We start from the raw sequence: 22,059 nt of genomic DNA on the forward strand, positions 1-22,059 counted from the left end.
GGTACCACCATTATCACACCCGTCCCTGTGTACACAACGATTCACACCATCTCCCTGCCATGGTGAATTGCTACAGTAGGCGTCACAATCTGATTTAAGAATGTATACTTTTGCCTTGTTTGTACCGTCTGTTTTTTCATTAGTCTAAGGGGTACATAAACATGACATTTGCATTTCTTATCGGCTAATAAATAATCTAATCCTGAGCTTACAATTAAGCGCATGTATCATGAGCCTAAGAAATTATATAAATGGGGTGGTTTCATGGTCATTGGCTTAAATAGAATATGGTTTCAAAGTTTCAAGCTCGTTCGTTCAACACTGGGGTTGAGTGTCTTACAAAGGTGATGTTGGTAGCGATGTAAATGGTGATGATGACGATTGTACCGATAGTGGTGATGCTCATGACAATGGTGACAATGGGTACTATTATTCCGTTTGGTTACCCACAAAAGTCTCACCGAGTCTCGTGCTTCTTTTTCAGAAGGGGCCCGGCCCATTTTTTCTGTAGTCGTAGGCGAATGATTGCTCTGTATATTCCAATTGAGTAATTGTAACATAATTCTAGATTTGAAGCTTTCGTGACTGCAAGGAATCATCTTCTTAGGTTCTTTCGGTAAAGTCACGTAGAAAGTAAAATAAAATAAAAACAAAAATCACGACGTTTCGGAGGCAACACAAGTCTCCGTCATCAGGTGGGACCGTCACAGCCAGATTAGCTGTATCAAGTGATACAGCTAATCTGGCTGTGACGGTCCCACCTGATGACGGAGACTTGTGTTGCCTCCGAAACGTCGTGATTTTTGTTTTTATTTTATTTTACTTTCTACGTGACTTTACCGAAAGAACCTAAGAAGATAACTGTAACATATATATACAATAATGTAGTGGATGTGTGAAACATTGTCTGTGTGGCAGGGAGGTGCGTGAGTTCATCAATGGGACGCTCTGCATGCCCTGCCACTCCGAATGCCTGCCCACCAACGGGACACTTTCCTGCAAGGGCACGGTAAGGACAATCACTACGTTTGTCTCCGAGGCGGTTTTGGGGCGGTCGGCAAATATGAACCTTTAGCTGTCATCATTCGCATTTGCTCTACCTCACCGCGAATAGAGTGATGCTTTCCCGTGTGTGCTAAACTTTAATAGTCGGTGTAAACTCCACTCCGTGTCACCTGTTGATAAACACACACGGCCTTCTCAAACACACACTTGCATTAGACGTTGGGTGTTCTCCATTGGCCTGGCTTAGCAAGGGCTTGTTTCCCCCCTTTGTGTTGACCGCCGGCCATCCATCCACTCGAGCGAGCTGTCCTGCTGAAGCTCACTTTGCTTTTCTTGGCAGTAAATATGAGAGCTTTAATTCACGTGTTCGTCTCCCATGTGTTCAGATGACTGAATATATTCTGACATTTACAGATAAAAAGCCAATTCTTTATATGCATTTTGACTTTAAACTGACTGCAGGAATTCATATTCGATGGTTCTTTCGGTAAAGTCACGTAGATAGAAAACATAATAACAATAAAATAATAAAAATGAAAATAAAGTGAATCAAAAATAATACAAATATCACGACGTTTCGATCGCAACACAAGCAATCGTCATCAGGAGAAAAAAGAGGGGGAAAGCTGCTGAGGCAGGCTGTTTATAAAGGTTTAGAGATGGGTGGGGCAGCTAATGTTAATGTCGGAGAGGTCTCCGACACCGGCAGGAGGTCTACACAAATCAGAGCATCGCACTTCGCTTCACACACCCACACTGCTGACGATGAGGGTTTTGCCTTCTTGTGGGTTCCTGCGGAGTGGTTGTTAGTAGTTGCTAGTCATGGGCAGTGATAGTGGCTTTTTGCATCAGAACCTGGCTCATTTGAAGGTCAACTCAGCCTTAAACGAATACAGTAACTTGGCACGGTGTGTTATGAGCACTTTTGGGACAAAGACCGTCAGTTGTGGGACTGGATACAATGCCCCTTTGTGTCATTTAATGGGCACTTGCTAACAGCATTTCCCCCTATCAGACTAGGGATAAACAGGAGAGCTGTTGTGTTCTTGCGTGCCTGTGTTTTTTGTATGTCAATGTTGACCTGGGTTAGATTCTCAGCCATTATTAACATCATCAGTGGCTGTCTTAATTGACCCTGTTCAGGGTCTTACCTAACTCACCTCACCCTTAAATGAGTTGTTTGCTTGTGTGTGGGGGGTTGTGTAGAGAGGGGGAGCAAGAGGGTGTGGTGGTGGTTAGCAAACTGCGTGATGAACCTGGCGACGAGAGTTTAATCTCCAGTGAAGGGTAACATCAGCAGCAATCGGTATCAGAACTTTCCCTGTGCCACCCCGAGATCGATTCACCCTTAAACGAGTAACTGGCACAATGTGTAACAATGATCACTGGGGAGACAAAGGCACACCAGTCGTCCTGGTCACACCATCCCGTTGTGCGCCGTGCCAGCCATAATAGGTGCTCACTAACAGCACTTGAACGGTCTACTTGGGCCTTACGTGGGCGGCGTGTGTTTTTGCGCGTGCGCCTTCGATGGCGAGCCGCAGACGTCCGACAAGTGCACGCGCTGCCGCCACTTCAAGGACGGCCCCTACTGCGTGGACAAGTGTCCCTCGGGTCAGAACACGGAGCACGGAGCTCTCATCTTCAAGTTCCCCGACGCCCACAACGCCTGCATGCCGTGCCACCCCAACTGCACGCACGGGTGAGCGGCAGCACGGCGCCCACGTGCGCGTGCAGGCCAGCGATGGGCAGGATCCAAATTACGTGCAATTAAAGCTCATCCTTTCATGGCATATTCACTTCGGTGTTTCAATTCCAAAATGCTGAGGGTGAGGGACGTTGCGTGAAATGCTCGTGGACATGCTGCGTAGATGCCGCTAAATCGGATTGAGGATGTCATTTAAAACCGCGTTTTCCTCATCGTGGTTTTTGCTCGTATTTTATCTCGAGAAAAAATATGTGCTCATAATTAGTCACTGTCGGACAATTTTTCGTTTATATGCTGGCTTGGTTTGTGTTGCATTGTTTCCCTAAACGTTGTAAAAATACTGAGCAAAACTCAGTTTCACTCGTGGGATTTTTTTCTGCAAACAACATAAATACAACAAACACTCTTGTTTCACAAAGTATGACTCATTATGCCTGAGCGCAGAAAATCTCACAGTTCTTCAGATTTACTAGATGGGGCATTTTCGGTGGAGAAATTATTAGTCCAGCGTTTCTCAAGCATGCCCTGCCATGCCCAGAATTTCCTTTCGAGACAAGTGAAACTGAAAACGAAACAATTTTTTATTTGATCAGGTAAGGCCCACTGAGCTATATCTCTCTCTTTCAGAAACGATCTGGCCACAAATGATAGCTCAATGAAGCGGCTTATCACGTGGAAATTTATAACAGTCAAATACTCTAAACGCACGTTCATTCTCAAGTTATCCTCCCCTCAGTAAGGCTCCTTGGCGGAAGTGCCGCACCGTTGGGAGGTTTCGCTGAACGACGCACGGTGTGCCGATGCACGCGTGCGTCACCGGTGCGACACGCTCGCTGTGGCTCGGAGCTTCGCTAAGTTTTTATCATTGATGCCGTCCACCCGGCATATGTGAACGTGCCACAGTTTGAAATTCCCGGCCGACACACGGTCTAATTCCGGCTGTTAAACCTTCTTCCTCCAACGTGGACGCTGACACCCAGGTGCGATGGGCCACTCTTGGAAGACTGCAACGGAATTCCGACCCGTCAAAATAGGTACCGTAACCACTGTCTTTTGCCTTTGTGTGCGTGCGTGCGTGTGTGCGTGTGTGCGTGTGTGCGGCGTCTTTTTAAATGCGGGGGTTCAGGTGCAAAGGGCCTTTGCCTGTCGACTGCGTTTTTCCATGGAGCGAAAGTTCAAGCAGCCCAACTAGGTAAACACATCTCCTGTCTCATCAATGTTCCACGTGTCCACTTCATTACCGATTTATTTTTGTTGCTCTGTTTGTACCGCCAATTTTCAGCTTTCAGTCAAAGAAACATTGTTACAGCGTGACGCACAATCCAGCGAGTCGGCAGCTGGTTTTTCCGAAGTTGGGCCGGGCCCAGTGCCGGATTAAACTAGTGCGGGGCCTGTAGCATATGTTATAAAGGGACCCTCAATAAAAAAACACACGCAAATATTAAAACACAAAGTTTTTTACTTGCATCGTAAAGTAATTGTATTTTTTCATTTGTGATACAGCCAGATAATACAACAAATCGCTAACCTTCAACACCAAAGTTGAAGGCAGTATAGTACTATAGTATAGAGCAAGTGCAAAATCACTGAACCGGAATTGATAGCTTGAAAGCATTCAGTGCGGGGCCCGTAGCTACTACACAAGTAGCTATTTGTGTAGCTACTTTTGCTACGAGGACAATCCGGCACTGGCCTGGCCTCTGCGGGGATGATGCGTGACCACCCGCTCGTGTGTTTTTTACGCTGTGCAGCAGCAAGACGCCCGTCGTGCTGGCGGCCGTGGTGGGGAGCCTCTGTATGGTGGTGGTTCTCACTCTGGGCGTTTTGCTCTACAAGCGCTCCAGCAACCAGAAGCGCAAGAAAACGCTGCGGCGATACGCGATCGAGCGAGAGGTAGCGTGCCTGTCGCAGGTTCATAGCCACTCGTCGTTGCTGTTATCGTTGTCGCCATCATCGTCGTCGTCATTATTATCATCTTGTCAACAACCGCTATCAGTCTTAGCAGCAGTGCGATTAGCACGGTTGGCTACATACGGTGCGAAATAAGTTCAACATACATATGTAAGGACATCCTTGGATAGCGTCTTTGTGACATGGATATCGTGAACACCATAACCGCCACGAGGGGGCGCTACTGCATAAGGAGACGTGGCCTGCTCGATGGTGGTTGGTTGGAAGATTTGAAAGGGAGAAGACAGAGATATTTGAAAAAATTAACCCGTAAAAACAAAGTTTTTCACTATAAATCCTTTATATGCGTGGCGGCTAGAGTCCTCTCGTCCTCTGGCTTGAGATGGCTGCCACCTATGGGTCAGATGATTGCCTGCCACCATTAAGCAATTGGTAATTAAATATAATTTAGTTTTTCCTAAAAAGTGTAAAATTTAGGAAAAAAATTTTCACGAAAATAAATTGTCACGCACAACGAGTCTGTGTGCAAAATGTCAGCTCGATTGGATCACGGGAAGTGGGTTAAAAAACGACCGAAAGATTTGCACGGTCGTAAGCAAGCAAGCAAGCAAGTGAACTTAATATAAAGGATTTAAAAAGGCAAGGGGTCCATTCAGGCTGTTAGAAGGGGATTAGAGGGATTGGTTAAAAGGAAGGGGATGGGTGGAGATTGGAGAAGGGGAGGAAGAGGAGGGCACAAGGGAAGGGTGAGAGCTCCCAAGAGATGGTGGTGAGCACTCGACGTCATTGTTCAGGACAGACTTGGGCGCCACGGTGGCTCAGAGATGTTGACTACCTCGCCTGGTGTGCAGGAGGCCATGGGTTCGATCCCAACCCTGACGCCTGCTGCTGTAGATTTGGAGTTTGCATGTTGTTCTTCCCGTGGTCGCATGGATTTCTCTCCGGGTCCTCCGGTTATTCCCTCCACGTTTAGAAGCATGCATTTAGAGTATTTGGCTGCTATAAATGTCCACATGATAAGCTACTTTGTTGAGCTATCGATTGTGGCCAAGTCACTTATGAAAAAGAGCTATACAGCTCAGTGGGCCTTACTTGGGAAAAAAAAAATTGTTTATAGTTTTGTGGTTATTATCTTTGTCACCATCATCACCATCACCACTACAACTACTATCATTGTTCGCATCAGTTTTGTAATTCTCTGCATTTTCCATGTGACCATCATAATCATCATTACCAACATTGCAATCTATATAAAATGCAATGCGTTTAAAAACCCACAACAGAACACAAAGGAGCTACTGCAATTTCAACTTACGCGCGCAATACACAGAGGGGATTCGTGCGCAACGTAGCTCTGCCGCAAACACCAACGGACACGCCGCCACCGTCGCTCTGCGTGCCGCTCACCCGCGGTGTCCCCCCACAGCTGGAGCCACTCACGCCGAGCGGCATGACCCCAAACCAGGCGCAGCTGCACATCCTCAAGGAGACGGAGCTCCGGCGTGGCAAGGTGCTCGGCTCGGGCGCCTTCGGCACCGTCTACAAGGTGTGTGCAGTACGGCGCCATCGCTCGGTCTCTGAAGCGGTCGCTCGCTCGCTCACTCTCGCCGGCTCGCTCTCGCCAGCTCACTCGCACTCACGGAGTGTTTGTTTTCTTACTCACCTGTGCACTCACGACGTCAATCTCTCACTCGATATCTCCTCTGCTCACTTATTCAGTCACTTGGTTGCTTCGTCGCTCACTCTACATTTCACTAAGTTACTCATTCACGCAATCGCTTATTCACTGCTCGCTCAATCATTATTCACTCCCTTGCTCGCTCACCCTCTCACTGACGCAACTGTTTACTCATTCATGTAATCTCTTGTTCACTCGCTCACTCATTTGCTCACTCAATTACTTCCCTTCTCAATTGCTAAGTCACTCATTCACATAGCCACTTGTTCATTTACCCACTCAATTGCTTACTAATTTACTGAGTCACATATTAATTCAACCAAATGCTCACTCTTAAGCTTGCTTGCTGACATTCTCACTTGCGCTTTATTTTTGTAATCCATTTCTTAATCTTGAATTTTATGATTCAGAATTCCAAATTTTTTAATTTCCGCTCTTCATTCATAGTTTTGTTGCATGTTCTCTGTCGTCGGTATGTTGAAAACTAATTTCTTTAGAACTGCTTTTGTGTTTCGTTTGTTGTCCTTCCCCCGCACCTTCGATTAGCACGGTTGGCTGAATACAGTGCAAAAGAAATTCAACAAATAATGTTTATTTTGGACATTTTGAGTATAAATGTATTCCGTATATTTCACGCTGTAAATAAAATGTCATCAGTAAATTACATAACATAAAAATCTATGTTATGTAATTTGTGGGCTTTGTAATAATGGGCTGCTTGAAAACCATTCTTACAGTGCTAAGTAAATCAGCAGATGAGGTTTACTGGCAAGGTGATGCCACACTACTGCCTTTTTTTACGTCAATAATTCTCTATAATCAATTTATTCCAAAGGGAATCTGGACCCCAGAAGGAGAAACGGTGAAAATCCCTGTGGCGATCAAGGTTTTGCGTGAAGACACCTCGCCACGCGCCAACAAGGAGATCTTGGATGTGAGTATGCGACGGCGCCAGCATCGAGAACCATCGGCAATTCTACCGCAGCCTCTCGGCGGTCAAGTCATGCTGGCGGCCACCGAGTCATGCTGGCAGCCAGTGGAGGTCATGCGAAACCAGACCGCGCTGCCGAGATAGGGCCCGATGCGTTCAAGTTTCATTTCACAGTCTGCGGCTAAAACACAGAGGCGACTTTTCTCGAGGTGCCGCGGAGAGACACGGTGCAGGTGAAGTAAAAACAACAAAAAACGGAGAGGCGACACGCACAGCGGCCTGCCTGCGGGCGACGCACAACGTCTCTGCGAGGACGGTGGCACCGCGCGACGACGACGACGACCACAAAAGCCTGGGGCACGAATCCTGAAAGCTCGGCCGACACATCGTCACCGGGAGTGGCCCTGTTGCTCTTCCTGCCCATACTCGCGCTCTAGGAACACGACCACCCCTCCACATTGCGCCCCCCCCCCCCCCCACTTTCCCTGTCCTTTGCCCTTCTCCCCCCCGTACAAAAATCCAACACTGTCAAAGGATGTGTTGGATTCCAGTGGATTGTGTACTTTACATCATCAGAGGTGCGCACTGTTGATTCTGTTTAAAAGCTGGTTATTGTTTTGTACTTTGAGATAAACACATTTTCTTTTTTTAAATGGTAATGGCCTTGCATTGAATCGCACCAGCCCACCGCCTTCCACCAGGGGGAGTTGATCTCATCGGCTACAGCACGATCGGAACTTCACCTGTGTTGCCTGTGCTACTTCTGTTACCTGTGTTACCTGTCGGAACGCTCGGCGGCCTTGGCTTGCGTGCGCCCGTCTGCGCGTATGTGCACACAGTCTGTGCAAGTGGCAGCTTTGTTTGTGATCATATAGTTTCTTTTATATCTGATAACGCATGCCACTTAATTATTCCTTGCTGGTAAACAGTTGACTGCTTTGGACCCCGGGGTATTTATTATTTTCAAGCTTGGGCAGGCGAACATTTTTTGTTTGCCACGTCTGTGTCGCCACCGCTCACGTCGCGCTGTGTGAGGTCGCCCACGAGTGGCAGACGGGAGCTAACGCCATTGGCGCGCTCCGATCTTGCGGAGTAACGATCGCATTCCTGGGTGGGCGCTTGCGTGGCCCGTCGTTCGACGCAAGTCTTGTTGACTACGCCTTCCACCGCCGCCGATAACGTCACCTCGTGCCCAGCACGGCCTGGTTCTCCGTGCACGTTGCACCCACAATCTCCGGCTGTCAGGTTCAAGTCGTGTAGGAAGTAAAAATGTTTGGGAAAATTGCTTAATCTATTATTGCCTTTTGTCACCCCTCCAATAAAATTGGTACAATGCAATCAATGTAACACATTACCCTGTGAGTGTCAGGACACGTTGTTACAGCTGCAGCTACTCGAATCTGTTCGTGAAATGTCACGGTCACATCCCCACATGCCTTCACCTGTCTCTAATTAACTTTTATGAGCGCCCCCCCAAGCTAACACAGATCACCATTTTTCAATGGATTTTGGTGAACTGCCCACTGCTGCCCACCACAGAGTACTGTACTTCTGTGCTCCCCACCTTCATCAACCCTAAATGAGCAGTGTGGTGAACTGTGTTCAGGATGGGACACATGGCTTGAGGAGACACTCCTCTAGCAGTGGATTGACAAAGGGTCTGTGCAAGTTGCGTGTATGATGCTCCGTAATGGCAATGTTTTTTTTTTTACAGTAGCGCACATTACACATTCAGTGGCCCCGCAATAGCCAGGCTGTTGAACTCTGGGCGTACATGTGCCGGTGTCGCCGCGTGCAGGAGGCCTACGTGATGGCGAGCATCGACCACCAGCACCTGGTGCGCCTGCTGGGCATCTGCCTGAGCTCGACGACGCAGCTTGTGACGCAGCTGATGCCGTACGGCTGCCTCCTCGACTACGTGCGCGAGCACACTGACAAGATCGGCTCCCAGCCCCTGCTCAACTGGTGTGTGCAGATTGCCAAGGCAAGTGAAGCATGTGCGCGCGCGGCCCGGGGCGTGGAAAGCACCTAGTTTGCAAGAGGCGCTGCTGCACGTGCCCGAACCTCAGAACCCCGCGCATCTCAACATCGTCCCCACCAGGAGCGCCAACCAGTGGAGTTTTGACAACAGTATTTGTGAAAATGTTCCCCGCGCACGAACGACAGGGAATGAATTACCTGGAGGACCGGAGGCTGGTTCACCGGGACCTGGCCGCTCGCAACGTGCTCGTGAAAGCGCCAAACCACGTCAAGATCACCGACTTTGGGCTCGCCAAGCTGCTGGACCTCAATGAGACCGAGTATCACTCCGAGGGGGGCAAGGTGAGCTCCCACCCCCCCCCCCACTCCCATCCCCACAGCTCATCTCCTCGGAGCTGCTCTAATGTTTTGATGACACAGATCTGCTCCGCAAATGTGTGGCCTGACCCAAATATCTGTTATGAATCTGGCAACCTTCAGGTTAAACATTCTGCAGGATTTATTCAAATGTGCCCCCAAATAATGCTATATTAATCCTTAGTTCCACGTAGCATTTCGAACAAAAATCATACTTCAAAGTTCGAACAAATTTTAATAGTTTTAGTTGGATGAGAAGCATCATGTGCTCTTGTTTTGTCTGTGTTCGATTTCTACAGCTTCCCATCAAGTGGCTCGCATTGGAGTCGATTCAGCAGAGGATCTTCACCCATCAGAGTGACGTGTGGAGCTACGGTACTCATCGCAGCCACCTGCCTGGCTTCCCGCAGGCACCTCCTGCTGAGCAGGAGGTCACGTTCACCGTCTGTCTGGCTTTGATGACGACAGACAAACTGCAGACCCTTCTCTTGATTGTAGCACATTGTCACCCCTTATAGCGTATACGAATAATGCCCTTTCATTGCCCTTTAGAGTTTCACCGAGTCTCAAGACTCTTATTCAAGAGGGTCCTGTATTGAGATGTTGGGTCAATTTTAGTAATGAGTGTTTTGCTTTGTGGGTAAAATTTGAACACCAGAGAAAACCCATGCATATGAGCAGAGACGGCAGTCTCAAGCTCTGCAGCGGTATATCGATGCTATGTCGTCGTGACCACGTCGCTGCCTGCACGTGCAGCGACGTGGTCACGCCCCTCCACATACTCGACACGCTCCAACCCAGCTTCGTCTCCGAGATGGGACACAACGTCGCAACTCGAGCACCTCCGTCGGTAACGTCCCTCGCCGCTGTCCCCCGCTCCCCCCCCCACCCCCCTTGCCGGCGCATCACAGGCGTCACGCTGTGGGAGCTCATGACGTTCGGCGGGAAGCCGTACGACGGCGTCCCGGCGCGGGACATCCCCGAGCTGCTGGAGAAGGGAGAGCGGCTGACCCAGCCGCCCATCTGCACCATCGACGTCTACATGATCATGGTGAAATGTACGTGGCGCCTGACGCGATCGCTTCGCCTGCCTCGCCGGGGATCCGTTCCAGCTGGAGCTGTCTGGGATGCAGCTTTGGAGAATATTTCCCACCTCCACATCCTGTGCTGTTGGGGGTCCGGGAGGGGGATGGGGGGGGGGTTTGGGTGTTGAATTTTGATTTAGGTACTAAACTAAATAAATTGTAAAACACAGTAGAGTGTATGTACCTCGAGCAGTGCATTTAAGGCGGATTGGAATCAAAATTACAGAAATAAAAATACGTGCGCAAGAGCAGGTAGATGGCTTTAAATAACCTAATTTGATGATTATTATAATGATATGATAATTATTACATTTTGAGAGTACCCTTTACAGCAGGGCATCTCAGAGCACTATATACGTGATAAGCGACTTACATCTCATCTCAAACAATTGAGAGGGCATCCCCAGTGGCAGCTGCCCCCGTGAGCACAAGGTGGCTCCAGTGCTTGGCCTGCGAGTGGGCATTTGTCTACCAGTCGGGGGCAATGATTGCTCTGTGTTATTCCCAATTGAGTAATTTGTAGGTTTTTTATTTTACAATTTTGGACCACGACCGGCAAGCAATTTCCCGTATTAATATGGCTAATACATCCATAGTAATAACCAGGACGGCCTGTCGGATTAGAACTTCAAAACTCTGAAACAAGCGGCGAAAGCGCTCCCGCTGGGGCATGTCACCTGGTGAAAAACAAACGTAGCAGCGTGCAGTCGCTTGACGCTCCGTGTGCTTGTGTCCCGCCAGGCTGGATGATCGATGCGGAGAGTCGGCCTAAGTTCCGGGAACTCGCCGCGGAATTCTCCAAGATGGCACGCGACCCTACGCGCTACCTCGTCATCCAGGTGAGGGGTCCCCACGCCATCACGCCATCATGTGTCCCCTTCGTCTTGCAGGCTTGGAAACAAGCGGTATGTGAGTGTCGCTAACAAACAGCAGGAAGGGACGACTCCCACCGTCCCTTGCCTGCATGTCATGTGACCACCACATTGCTTTAAGTCTTGTCTAGGTCACCGACTCAAAAGAGAGCGTTGAGATGAATTTGCTGCTATAAAAGTCCACATGTTAGCCACATCGTCATTTGTGGCCAGGTCGCGTCTGAGAAATAAGCTAAATAGCTCAGTGGGCTTTACCTGGTACAATACAAATGTTAGTTTTTTCCTGATTTTCTTACCTTTCCTATACTCTGCACTCCCATTGTATTTTTTTAATTGTTTGTTGTTGTAACTTTCAGGCTCGCCCTGACTGGACATCTGTGAAAAAGAGCTTTAATGCTCTTCGGATTCCTCCAGTATAAAGATTCTGATTCTAGACCACCAACTCAAAATATTAGAAAGTAATGGCCGTATATTAAGGCAGCAACGAAACAAAATGGCAGCACGCCCAGTGTGCTCCCACCAGTGTCTCGCGGTGCGGAACAACGATCGGCGTTGGCAGTTCTGAACAAATTCTGGAGAAGTTATTTTGTTTTGTGTTTAGTTTGTTGTCATTCCCCTGCACCTCCGATTCGCACGGTTGGCTACGTACGGTGCGAAAGAAGTTCAGCATACATACACATACATATCGTTCACGAGAAAAAAAGTCCACAGCAGCCAACGCAAGGGAATGTGGGGACACACGCCCCGAGGTGAACCTACGAGAGACAGGCCGGTCCGCACTGCTTGCGCTGTGGCAGTGTGGTGTGTGTTACTGCACACTGCGTTTGAGTTATCACAAGTTGCATCAACCGTGGACTTTTTTTCCCCTACTCATGCCTCTAGGAATGTTGTAAAATATGCAAACAAAGTTCCCACCCCCCTTGTTGAGTCTACCTGTGTTGACTCTTGCAGAGTAAATTGAAAAAATGCGTAAACATCCTCCAGTAGAAATAAATATTCTGATTCTGATGTGCAGCGGTTTCTGTCAATCTGCTGCTGAATGAGGGCCTCCCCAAGTGACCGCCATCCTACATGATCCCGTGATGGAACAATCGGCCCAGCACCTCAACGCGAGCCGATTGCGTCACTCCTTCTCCACCGTGGATGTCCACTTGGGCGCTTTCTGTTCTTTGGCCACCGCTTGGTAGTTAGTCTCCCACTAGCCGTCATTGCTTCGAGCGACGTGTCCTGCCAAGTTCACAGAACCTTGCTTCACGGTCACTATGATGTATCTAGCCTGCACGTGTTCTCTAATCCAAGGCACTCCTCAGTTCTGTCTCTAAGTTGTATCTCAATTGTGCTATCGGTGTCACGTCGCGAGAAAACCCTTCCCGTGAGAGATCCCTTCGAGTGACCTCTGCGACTTTGTCCCCTCCGCCAGGGCGACGAGCGCATGAAGCTGCCGAGCCCCAACGACAGCCGCTTCCTGCAGAGCCTCATGGAGGAGGACGACATGAGCCAGATGGTGGACGCCGAGGAGTACCTCACTCCGCCGCCATTCCCCCTCCGCCCGCCGCCGCCGGGAGCCATCGACCCGGTAACCGCGCCTCAACGCATCTCACCCACCCGCACCCTCCAACCTCTTTTCCACTGGCATACCTGAGCCAAGCTAGCGTGGGGCCATTACAATGCGAGTGCTTTTACCCTGGCTGCTGCCGTTTGCCCTGCTGAACCGGAACTAAACCAGATATCCTGGTCGGGCTGGAGTGGGGGCCAAGCGTGGCCAGGATTGGGACTGATAACACGCTCGTTTCATTTGACGTCAGTCGATAACAATTCCAGCACAGTGTCACCGCGTCATCTACGTGTGTCTCAATGCGTGTGACATAATACTGACGATGACTCCTGAATACATTGTACAACCTAGCTCTGTGTGTACCTCCTGGCCGAAGTGGAGTCACGTTGGGAGGTGGACAATTCATCACATTGCCAAGCAATGTGGACATCCCGTAATGGATGTGTCATTTGTGCCCCCTGTGCCCACAGAGTGGAAGCAATTCCCCAACACTGCCCTGCCAAGGCATTACTGGGGTGAGTGCCTGAATATTATAAATAAAAAAATGCTGTCAACAACTGTGGCATTGAACTGTCATGTGTGTGTGTTCTGCAGTCGTGCTGTAAATACGGGTTCATTTCGTATTTCAATTGCAATATGAACATGGCTTGGGCTTCCTTTAAGTCAACTCAACCTTAAATAAATAACCCAGTGCATTGTTGCGTGAATATAAGCGCTTGATAGACAAAGGAAGCCGACACTCGTTAACATCGTTTTGATCATGTGTGTGTCATGGGGAGCGGGTAGCGCGTCGCGCTACAAACCCAGCGATCCGAGTTCGATTCCCGCTCACGGCCAACACAAGTGACTATTATCTGAACCGATCATGGTCCTCCCTTAGGTCGACTCGGCCTCAAATGAGTACCTGTGCGGTGTGTAAACTTTGCCACTCGGGAGACAAAGGCGACCGGACGTGGTGCTAGCCACCCACCACCCCCTCTTGTGCCGTGCCGGCCTTCATAGGTGTTCGCTAACAGAACTTGCCCCAACAGTCTGTTTAGGGTATACGGGGATATTTGTCTTAGTATGTAATGCACACGCATACATATGTGACGCAGTGGTTAGCACAGAGCACTGCGAAACTGTTTAACCAAGTTCAATTCCCAACCACGACTAACATGAGTGGTGACTGATCTCTGAACTGGTCCCCAGGCCTCTCCTCGGTCGACTCAGCCTTAAATGAGAACCTAGTGATGTCGTGCGTTCTGCAAAGACAAAGGTGACCGGGCATCACGTTGGCTCCCTAGGAGCGTTGCAGACTCCACGCGCATGCATGATGTTTTTTTCCGTGCTTGTCTTTTTGCGTGCATCATCCTCCACCGTGGTGCAGACGTCGGACCCGGACTCGGAGTTCGGCTCCGAGCACGGCGCCGCGGCCCCGCGCATGCCGTCGCTCTTGAGCCGCAGCATCTCGCGCCAGTCGGATGGCGCGCACGCCCACTACCCCGGCAGCGGCGCCGGCGGCAGTGCCAACGCCACCGCCGGTGGCTCCGCGGCGGACGTGTTCGTCGGAGGTGCCGGTGGCTACGGCAGCGGCGGCTCGGGGGAGATCCCCATCGGCGGCACGTGCGTGGACGGGAAGGCGTCGCAGCCGAGGTTGCACAAGAACAGCATGCGGCACCGCTACAGCAGCGACCCCACGGGGCCACCGGCGCCCGCGAGCGATGGCGGCGGCGGCGGTGGTGACGACGATGACACGGACGACGGAACCGGCGACGATCTGAACTTCCAAAGCCGCCCGCAGAACCTGGACAATCCCGGTGAGCTTGGCGTGGGGCATAGAGGTGGTGCCGCCTGTATAAGTTGTAGGCGGCATAGCAAGTAGTTCATGTATGTATGTTGAACTTCTTTCGCCACAGTACGTAGCCAACCGTGCTAATCGGAGTTTCCTGACCTGTCGGCATGTAGTGCATTTTCTTTTTGAAAACACATTTTAGTAGGGTTAGGATGGGACTGTCCCTTAACATGCGGGGACGAGAGAATATTGTTTCTAGAAGTGTTGTCTTTGAGGTGACCGGGTGGTACACAGGTCAGAGAGTGCTTCAATTTCATTGCGGAGGTCCTGGGTTCACATCCAGACAGCTGTCCGGATATTAAAACCGACTTCTCAGGTGTAGTGAGTTTATATCCAATATCCAGTGACTGTACAAATAAAAATAGAACATCACGTAAAATTTAGTTCTGCATTTAATTTGGCGAATTTTATAGCTCCTGAGAATTAAAAAGAATGGTTCGACTGTCAGGTAGTAGCAGGGCAGGTGGGGAAAGTATTGCCGCTGACTGTGTAGACCAGAGGTCACTTGAATGGAGCTCAATAGTAGTTCCGTGATGTCTCCTTCCGCAGACCGGTCTCTAACAGGGCGATAGTCTCGTGGCACAACACAACTGGGATATAATTTGGGGAAAACACAACACTTTCAAAGACAAGCAAAGTGTTGTCCCGTGACATGTGTTTGTTTTCTCCTGGCGTTTCCCAATGGAAATAAATTCAAATATAAATTGGCTAAATGTAGAAAGAAGAACATCCTGTGCAGGTGCAGGGACATCCTCTGCCTATTGTGGCCGCCAATATCTATCCACTGCCAACACTGGACATGTAATTAGTGTAACGTCTGCCAAACCATCAGTGCGGAATAAAGATACTAATGCTTATCAAGGAAAGCCACACTGAACCTGAAGACTTTTTCAGGAGGGTCCTGCTAAATTGGAATGTTTGACAAACACCAATGACATTTCATGTTTTTAACCCGGATGAAACCCTTGCAGAACAGAGTGAGAACATACAAACTCTGCACAGAAATGCACCCGAGTCAGGATTCCAACCCAGTGCCTCCTTGCTACGAGGCGCAAGCCTTACCACTGCGCCACCCTGCCGCCCTCAGTGTGAAAGTGTCGCTTAAACGACGTTGAAGAGTAAGAGTCCAGTTACTATGCGTTCGTTGGTCCGTGATTAATTAATGAGCACGACTTTTCTCCTTTGGCGCATCGCCCCCCCCGCCCCCCTGTGTAGAGTACATGAACCCCATCAACAGGCTGCAGGACCCGCTCGCGCTCTCCAACCCCGAGTACATCAACTACCAGGCCGCCGATGACTTGGACGCCGAGTACGTGAACACGGCCTCGAGTGTCGCCGGCCACGCGGCGCCGTACACCGTCCAGAACCCCGAGTACCTCGAGCCGCGGTCCAGCGACACGGACGCGGACTCCGGCTTGGGGCCCCTCGGCAGCTCGCAGCCGTTCAGCAGCCAGGCCTTCGACAACCAGGAGTACCTGGAGGACTCGTCGCTGTGCCGCCAGACGTCGCTCGACAACCCCGAGTACATTTGCGCGCCGTCCGGGGACAGGCGCAACGGCCACTTGAAGTCGGTGGACGGCATCATCGGCGGCGGCGGCGGAGGCCCCGTGGCCGCCGCCATGGACAATCCCGAGTATCTGCTGGCGGTGATGCCGCTCCTGGGGACGGGGGTGCGGAGCGGACACACCGACACGATGGTGTGACGCGCGCCGGTGGATGCGGCGATATGAGGCGCCGTGGAACACCCTCCGCGTGACGCGACATCGACGCCACGGTGTGCTGCACCGGCAGACTCGAGTAGCCGAGGACTGTAGTGGAGAAAGCCCCGTGGAGTATCGTGTCAATGATCGCCCCCCTGTCCAGGGCGTCTCGGATTTTTATGACACCTGCAAAAAAGGGAAGCGCTAACCCCCAGTGACACGGCGGAGCCAGGGGCATCAGCAGGAGCGGTCGTGGTGAAACGGGTTTTGTTTGCAAGTAGGAGAAGTGCTCGTGGTTCTTGGGACTACCACGTGGGGACCGTGCCCCCACAGGTTCTCGTTTGTTTCACAGTCTTGTTCGTCACCAATCCACACAACGAGCCACAGGTGTGTGCATCGCAAAAGGCTCAATAACTCCACAGTAAGATCACAAAACCCACCGTACCATGGTAAATCCGTGGACACGCGGTGATGCGACAGGGGACCGGATTTACATCTCGCCGAACCTTTTCCTTTCAGCTAGTGTTTTTGGCTAACACGTACCGATGTCTCCCATGACCAGCAAATGGGGGCGATTGCCAATGCACAGTTGCGTTTCAGCCGTTTCTTCTCAACGTGAATCTGGCCCAAAAGGAACTCGTTCACAACATTTTTAATGTATTTGAAAGCATGGTAATTACAAATGAATCGCACACAGTAATGGAAAAAAGCTATAAGAGCTGTATATTTTTCGTGTTTTTATACCGTATTGAATTGTTTATTTTTTAACACTATTAGATATACCGAAGCAATAAAACAATGTGGTATGTATGATGGTCTCCGTGGTACTAAGCAATGTGTAGATTCGCTTCGCATTATCTCACTACTGAAAAGCACAGCACTACAAGCTTCAAATCAAGACAGCGCTGCAGCTTTCAACACTCTTCGGGGATGTCAATATTAACACTAATGAACTACTGTCTTGCTCTTGGCAGAATTACTCAACTTGTGTTGTAGCTAGTCACTTGTATATATTTAATGGAAGACTGTATATTTTTATTTGATATAGACACGGTTTATACATTGTAATCAACATCTGTGGTTAGGTGACTTTTGGGGGAAACACCACTGTCTTTGATTGTGAAAGGGTGTTTCGCTGATATTTGCTTCGTATGAAAAATGTAATTGCAGCTAACAAGAAAAATGTTTATCTTTGCAAAATCTGTGTGTACAGAAGAGCAGTCATGAACTCACAACCTTGGAAAACATCCACTTGCTGACCATCCCAGCGCATTGTAATGATTTTGCTATCTCATTTATGTTTGGTGTTTTAGTCTTTTTCTAAAAGTGCAGGACACCGAGTTTATCTGCCGAGTTTATAGTGTACTGTACATAAATATTTTGTGTAAATATTGGTACGATAAAAGCGACTTTACAGATTGTAATTTCATACTGATATCAAAGTGCAGCTTAGAGGCAAGGCTCTGTATAATGGAATATAATGTATGTTTGTGAGAAAAACAAAAAAATGTTGTCGTTGGTTTTAGAAGTGTTGCAGCATAGTACGTCAACATTTAACTCCACCATTATGCTGTACAATAACTGTTATTTTAGTTTAAACAATCATATTTCATTTAACGCATACGCTCGTTGATACTTAAATACATGGATTCACATCACGTTCATAATTGTTTGGCTAAAACGCTAATTTAGATGAATAAAGATTCGACTCGGACAAAGAAAGGCCAAATGGCAGCTTCCTTTCACCAACCACAGAAACGCGTAGATGCCGAACGTCCGTTGCACCGACCAGGACAGGCAACGTTTCGCCAACACAGAAGCCCCCCTTAGCACGAGGCAACGAATAGTGTGAAGTCCAAGAGTATGAATTCCGAAGCCCTCATTGAAAAATGCACTTTAGAACTTAACTTTGCTGGCAAATTCTGTGTGTTAATAAAGGAAAGCAGTCCTAAGCTTTCTGGGAATAGTGTGTCCTGTATCGAGCGACGGTGCAAGTATTTTGGGATGCCCTTATCACCGCGTGCCACTCCCCGAGCTCCGAGGAGAGGCAATTGCTCAAGTATCCCCATGGCTCTTGCAGTGAACCCGAATGTATCCAGCAACAATTCCACCACTTTTGTCTCTTAAAATTCCCATCGGCGTGACATTTCTCATGTGTCGATTTTGTTTTGCTCATATGTGTTGGACCGTTGGCTCACACAAGCTTATGGCCTACAGGAGTACGCTATACTGTGAAACCTTGTACCTTGCGAATTGTAATGCTGCAGGCCCCGATAAGTTGTCTACTCTCTGGGTGGGGATTTTTTTGTACAATGTTTATAATGTTTAAAGCACATGAGCACATGTCGGTTCTTTCCAAAATTACACCTCTTACAGCTGATAGAGTTTTATTTTTTAAATCACTGTACATTGCTGAACAATTAAATGATTACATTTAAACTTCACTCACTTAGAAAATATTATCTGGTTTATTTTGTGTCAAAAACTATGTTGCGTACATAGAGATGCTGTCGAGGGCATACCGATGGTAAGGCATTAGCTCTTTTCCTTTAATGCTAAATATGTTGACCTGTGTTGGCATTCATTTAGGTTGGTGTACATTTTATGTGTAATGTTTGCTGAAGAAGCAATAAAGCAGTGGAATATTACATTTTCGGTCAATGCCACTGATTTATAAAATGTGTCAGTTGATGATTGTGCTCATGACCATTTGTCAGACAAGTCTCGTGAACAGAAGCCGTGGAGTCATTGGTGTCTTGATGGCTCGCTTGGTTCAATACAGCTCTCAAATCCAAAAATACCTGCACGTGAAAGAACAAGATGTGCTCATTCGTCATTGTTTCTGAAAATAACATTTCCGTCAAAAGTGAAGTGATAAATCCGAGGTTGTAATTGGCGTCTGCAAACGTTTTCACAATTCCTTAAAACCCCCAATAAACTCAATTCAGCTGGAGACACGGTACAGACGTCTGTATCGAATGTCAAACTTTATCCACGGACACAACTAGCGTCTTCCACTTTATTTTGGCATGCTGCGACTTGGGCCCGATTCCTGGCCACTGCTTACATTACTGAACAGCTGAATTAGCAATGGACCTCTCTTAGGTCGACTGAGCCTTAAATAAGTACCCGGTGCAATGTGTAACATCTGCACTGGGGAGACAAAGGCGACCAGGCGTTCCTGACCACGTCACCGCGTTCGCCAGCCGTGCAGGCTGAAGATGTATCCAAGTATGGCGCGTGTGGAGTCTGTGTTTTGTGTCTGTGTGTTTTAATGGTTTATTCATTCAATCATTAACTCGTGTTTATTGACAGCGAGACTAGTCCCACTGCAGGCTGTGATAATAACTAAGCACGCGGTGCAGACTTTGAGGCGTGTAAGTGGGTCACTGGACTCGCTCGGTCTGTGAGGCCACGCTGAGCCAATCCCTGATCTCTATGGAGCTCGTTATTGGGCCTGTACAGCTGCCATCACGGGATCGACGGAGACTTGGGGAGGCCTTCATCCAGCAGTGTCTTGACCATGGCTGATGATGATCATCAAAAATAATATGTGCGACCTACAACCCAAAAATATTCGTTCATATCAAGCGGTGCCTGCCAGCCTTTAACAAAGTCATCCGGAGGATTTCCAAAAAGATAGTTGTTACGAGCTGCATAAAAAAAAAGTTTGGCTTTGGTAAAACCTAACAAAATCAGACGATGTCTTTCCGACAGACCTGTTCTTCACCTGAGGACGGCTGCTTGCGTTGCGGCCAAAACGTCGTGAGAATTGTATTTTATGTTTAATTTTTATTATTTCCCTTCTACGTGACTTTACCGAAAGAACCAAGAAGATGAATCCCTGCAGTCACGAAAGCTTTAAATCGAAAAATCTAACAAAATCAGTTGGAGGTGTGGCGCGACAATGCCAGGGTGTCTTGAGTTGGGCCTCCACGGAGCCACCAGCAGCCACGTGTCAAGGTCTGCACCGCACGGTGGGCACTGCTCTCGAGATTCGGCGCCGCGTGATCGCCACCGCCGCGCATTCACCGAATTCACCTTCCTGGAAATGTGACAAATGTGGGGAGAAGTTGGCAGCCGCGAAATCTGGCAAACAGCCCGGCCCAGTTACCGCTTCACGGCTGTTTGATCCGCAAATAGCGACAACAATAGGGCCCGGCTGCCCACAATGAACGCGATTCAGCAAGAACGGAGCCGACACAAAGGAGCTCACTTTGCAATGGAAGTGGAGCCAGGTGGGGTTCATCATCGAGGGGGGCAGTCCCCCACAAGAACAACTCCTCATCCTCTGCCCCCTCCCCCCACTGCCAACCCAAATCCAGATCTCCTGCCCACACACCCCGAGCATGTGCTGAGGATGTAGTGCCCTCTGGGTGCGAACGACGGGTGCGTGCTGTCTGCAGCATGCTCTGTTTTGTATGACTATGTCTACTTGGTTGAGACCTCGAGGCCCTGTATGCAACGTGCATGTGTCCAGCCCACCTTGTCAATCCACTGCTGGATTATTTGACCATACTTCACCGCCCTGGTCAGTGCTGATTGCTGAATGTGTCGGGGAGGTGGGGGCATAACAGAAACTAGGATGCATACGAGGGCATAACGCTTAAAACTCCACACCAATGGTCTCAATCATTCATGGATGTACCTCTGTCTGGCCAACCCACTTATCCAGTTTAAAGTGATCGGTAGTCATGGACTTAAATGGAATGGAAAATACAGTACAGTACGGTGCAGAGGAATAGTATGTGCTGTGTAGAAGGGCCATTGCCACCCACCACGCGTGCCACCAAGCGTGCCACCCACCACCCGTGCCACCCACCAAGCGTGCCACCCACCACCCGTGCCACCCACCACCCGTGCCACCCACCAAGCGTGCCACCCACCAAGCGTGCCACCCACCACCCGTGCCACCCACCAAGCGTGCCACCCACCACGCGTGCCACCCACCAAGCGTGCCACCCACCACCCGTGCCACCCACCACCCGTGCCACCCACCAAACGTGCCACCCACCAAGCGTGCCACCCACCACCCGTGCCACCCACCAAGCGTGCCACCCACCACGCGTGCCACCCACCACCCGTGCCACCCACCAAGCGTGCCACCCACCACCCGTGCCACCCACCAAGCGTGCCACCCACCAAGCGTGCCACCCACAGCAACTGAGATTCTCCACTTGCCATGGGGCGAAGCGGCTGCCCCCTTGCGGTCGCTGCTCGCAATCAACCTCACATGTCACCCTCACCCCCCCTCACCCCCCCTCCTCACCCCCCCTCACCACCCCCCCACTACCCCCCCTCTCACCACCGTGCATCATGATTAATTGATACTGTGAAGCGTGGATGATCGTGGTGTTTGGTGGGTGGCATTTATGCTGAAGTTGCCACAGCAGGTGGCACAGGCAGTGCATCGGCCACTCGTCTCAGTCAGTCGACCCGTGAC

At 49.5% G+C, this 22,059-nt stretch overlaps 1 protein-coding gene across 2 annotated transcripts in view; it reads left to right on the forward strand.

Moving 5' to 3' along the window:
- LOC144729053 (epidermal growth factor receptor-like) overlaps positions 1 to 19,264 on the forward strand; it is an 88,784-nt gene extending 69,520 nt beyond the window's left edge. Inside the window, exons 14-28 of one of the 2 annotated variants that reach the window (XM_078608911.1) lie at positions 919 to 1,009; positions 2,550 to 2,707; positions 3,694 to 3,747; positions 4,465 to 4,606; positions 6,051 to 6,170; positions 7,138 to 7,236; positions 9,032 to 9,217; positions 9,400 to 9,555; positions 9,870 to 9,945; positions 10,482 to 10,628; positions 11,397 to 11,494; positions 12,948 to 13,103; positions 13,553 to 13,597; positions 14,452 to 14,881; positions 16,132 to 19,264. In XM_078608911.1, the coding sequence (XP_078465037.1) occupies positions 919 to 1,009; positions 2,550 to 2,707; positions 3,694 to 3,747; positions 4,465 to 4,606; positions 6,051 to 6,170; positions 7,138 to 7,236; positions 9,032 to 9,217; positions 9,400 to 9,555; positions 9,870 to 9,945; positions 10,482 to 10,628; positions 11,397 to 11,494; positions 12,948 to 13,103; positions 13,553 to 13,597; positions 14,452 to 14,881; positions 16,132 to 16,619 (2,446 nt within the window). In that variant the 3' untranslated portion in view covers positions 16,620 to 19,264. Of the gene's footprint in view, positions 1 to 918; positions 1,010 to 2,549; positions 2,708 to 3,693; positions 3,748 to 3,839; positions 3,906 to 4,464; positions 4,607 to 6,050; positions 6,171 to 7,137; positions 7,237 to 9,031; positions 9,218 to 9,399; positions 9,556 to 9,869; positions 9,946 to 10,481; positions 10,629 to 11,396; positions 11,495 to 12,947; positions 13,104 to 13,552; positions 13,598 to 14,451; positions 14,882 to 16,131 lie in introns of both variants that reach the window. The other variant, XM_078608910.1, reaches the window with a different exon arrangement.
- Positions 19,265 to 22,059: the final 2,795 nt, after the last annotated feature.

This window comes from Lampetra planeri, chromosome 31 (genome assembly GCF_965212315.1).
Source record: "Lampetra planeri chromosome 31, kcLamPlan1.2.h2, whole genome shotgun sequence".
NCBI classification, from domain to species: domain Eukaryota; kingdom Metazoa; phylum Chordata; class Hyperoartia; order Petromyzontiformes; family Petromyzontidae; genus Lampetra; species Lampetra planeri.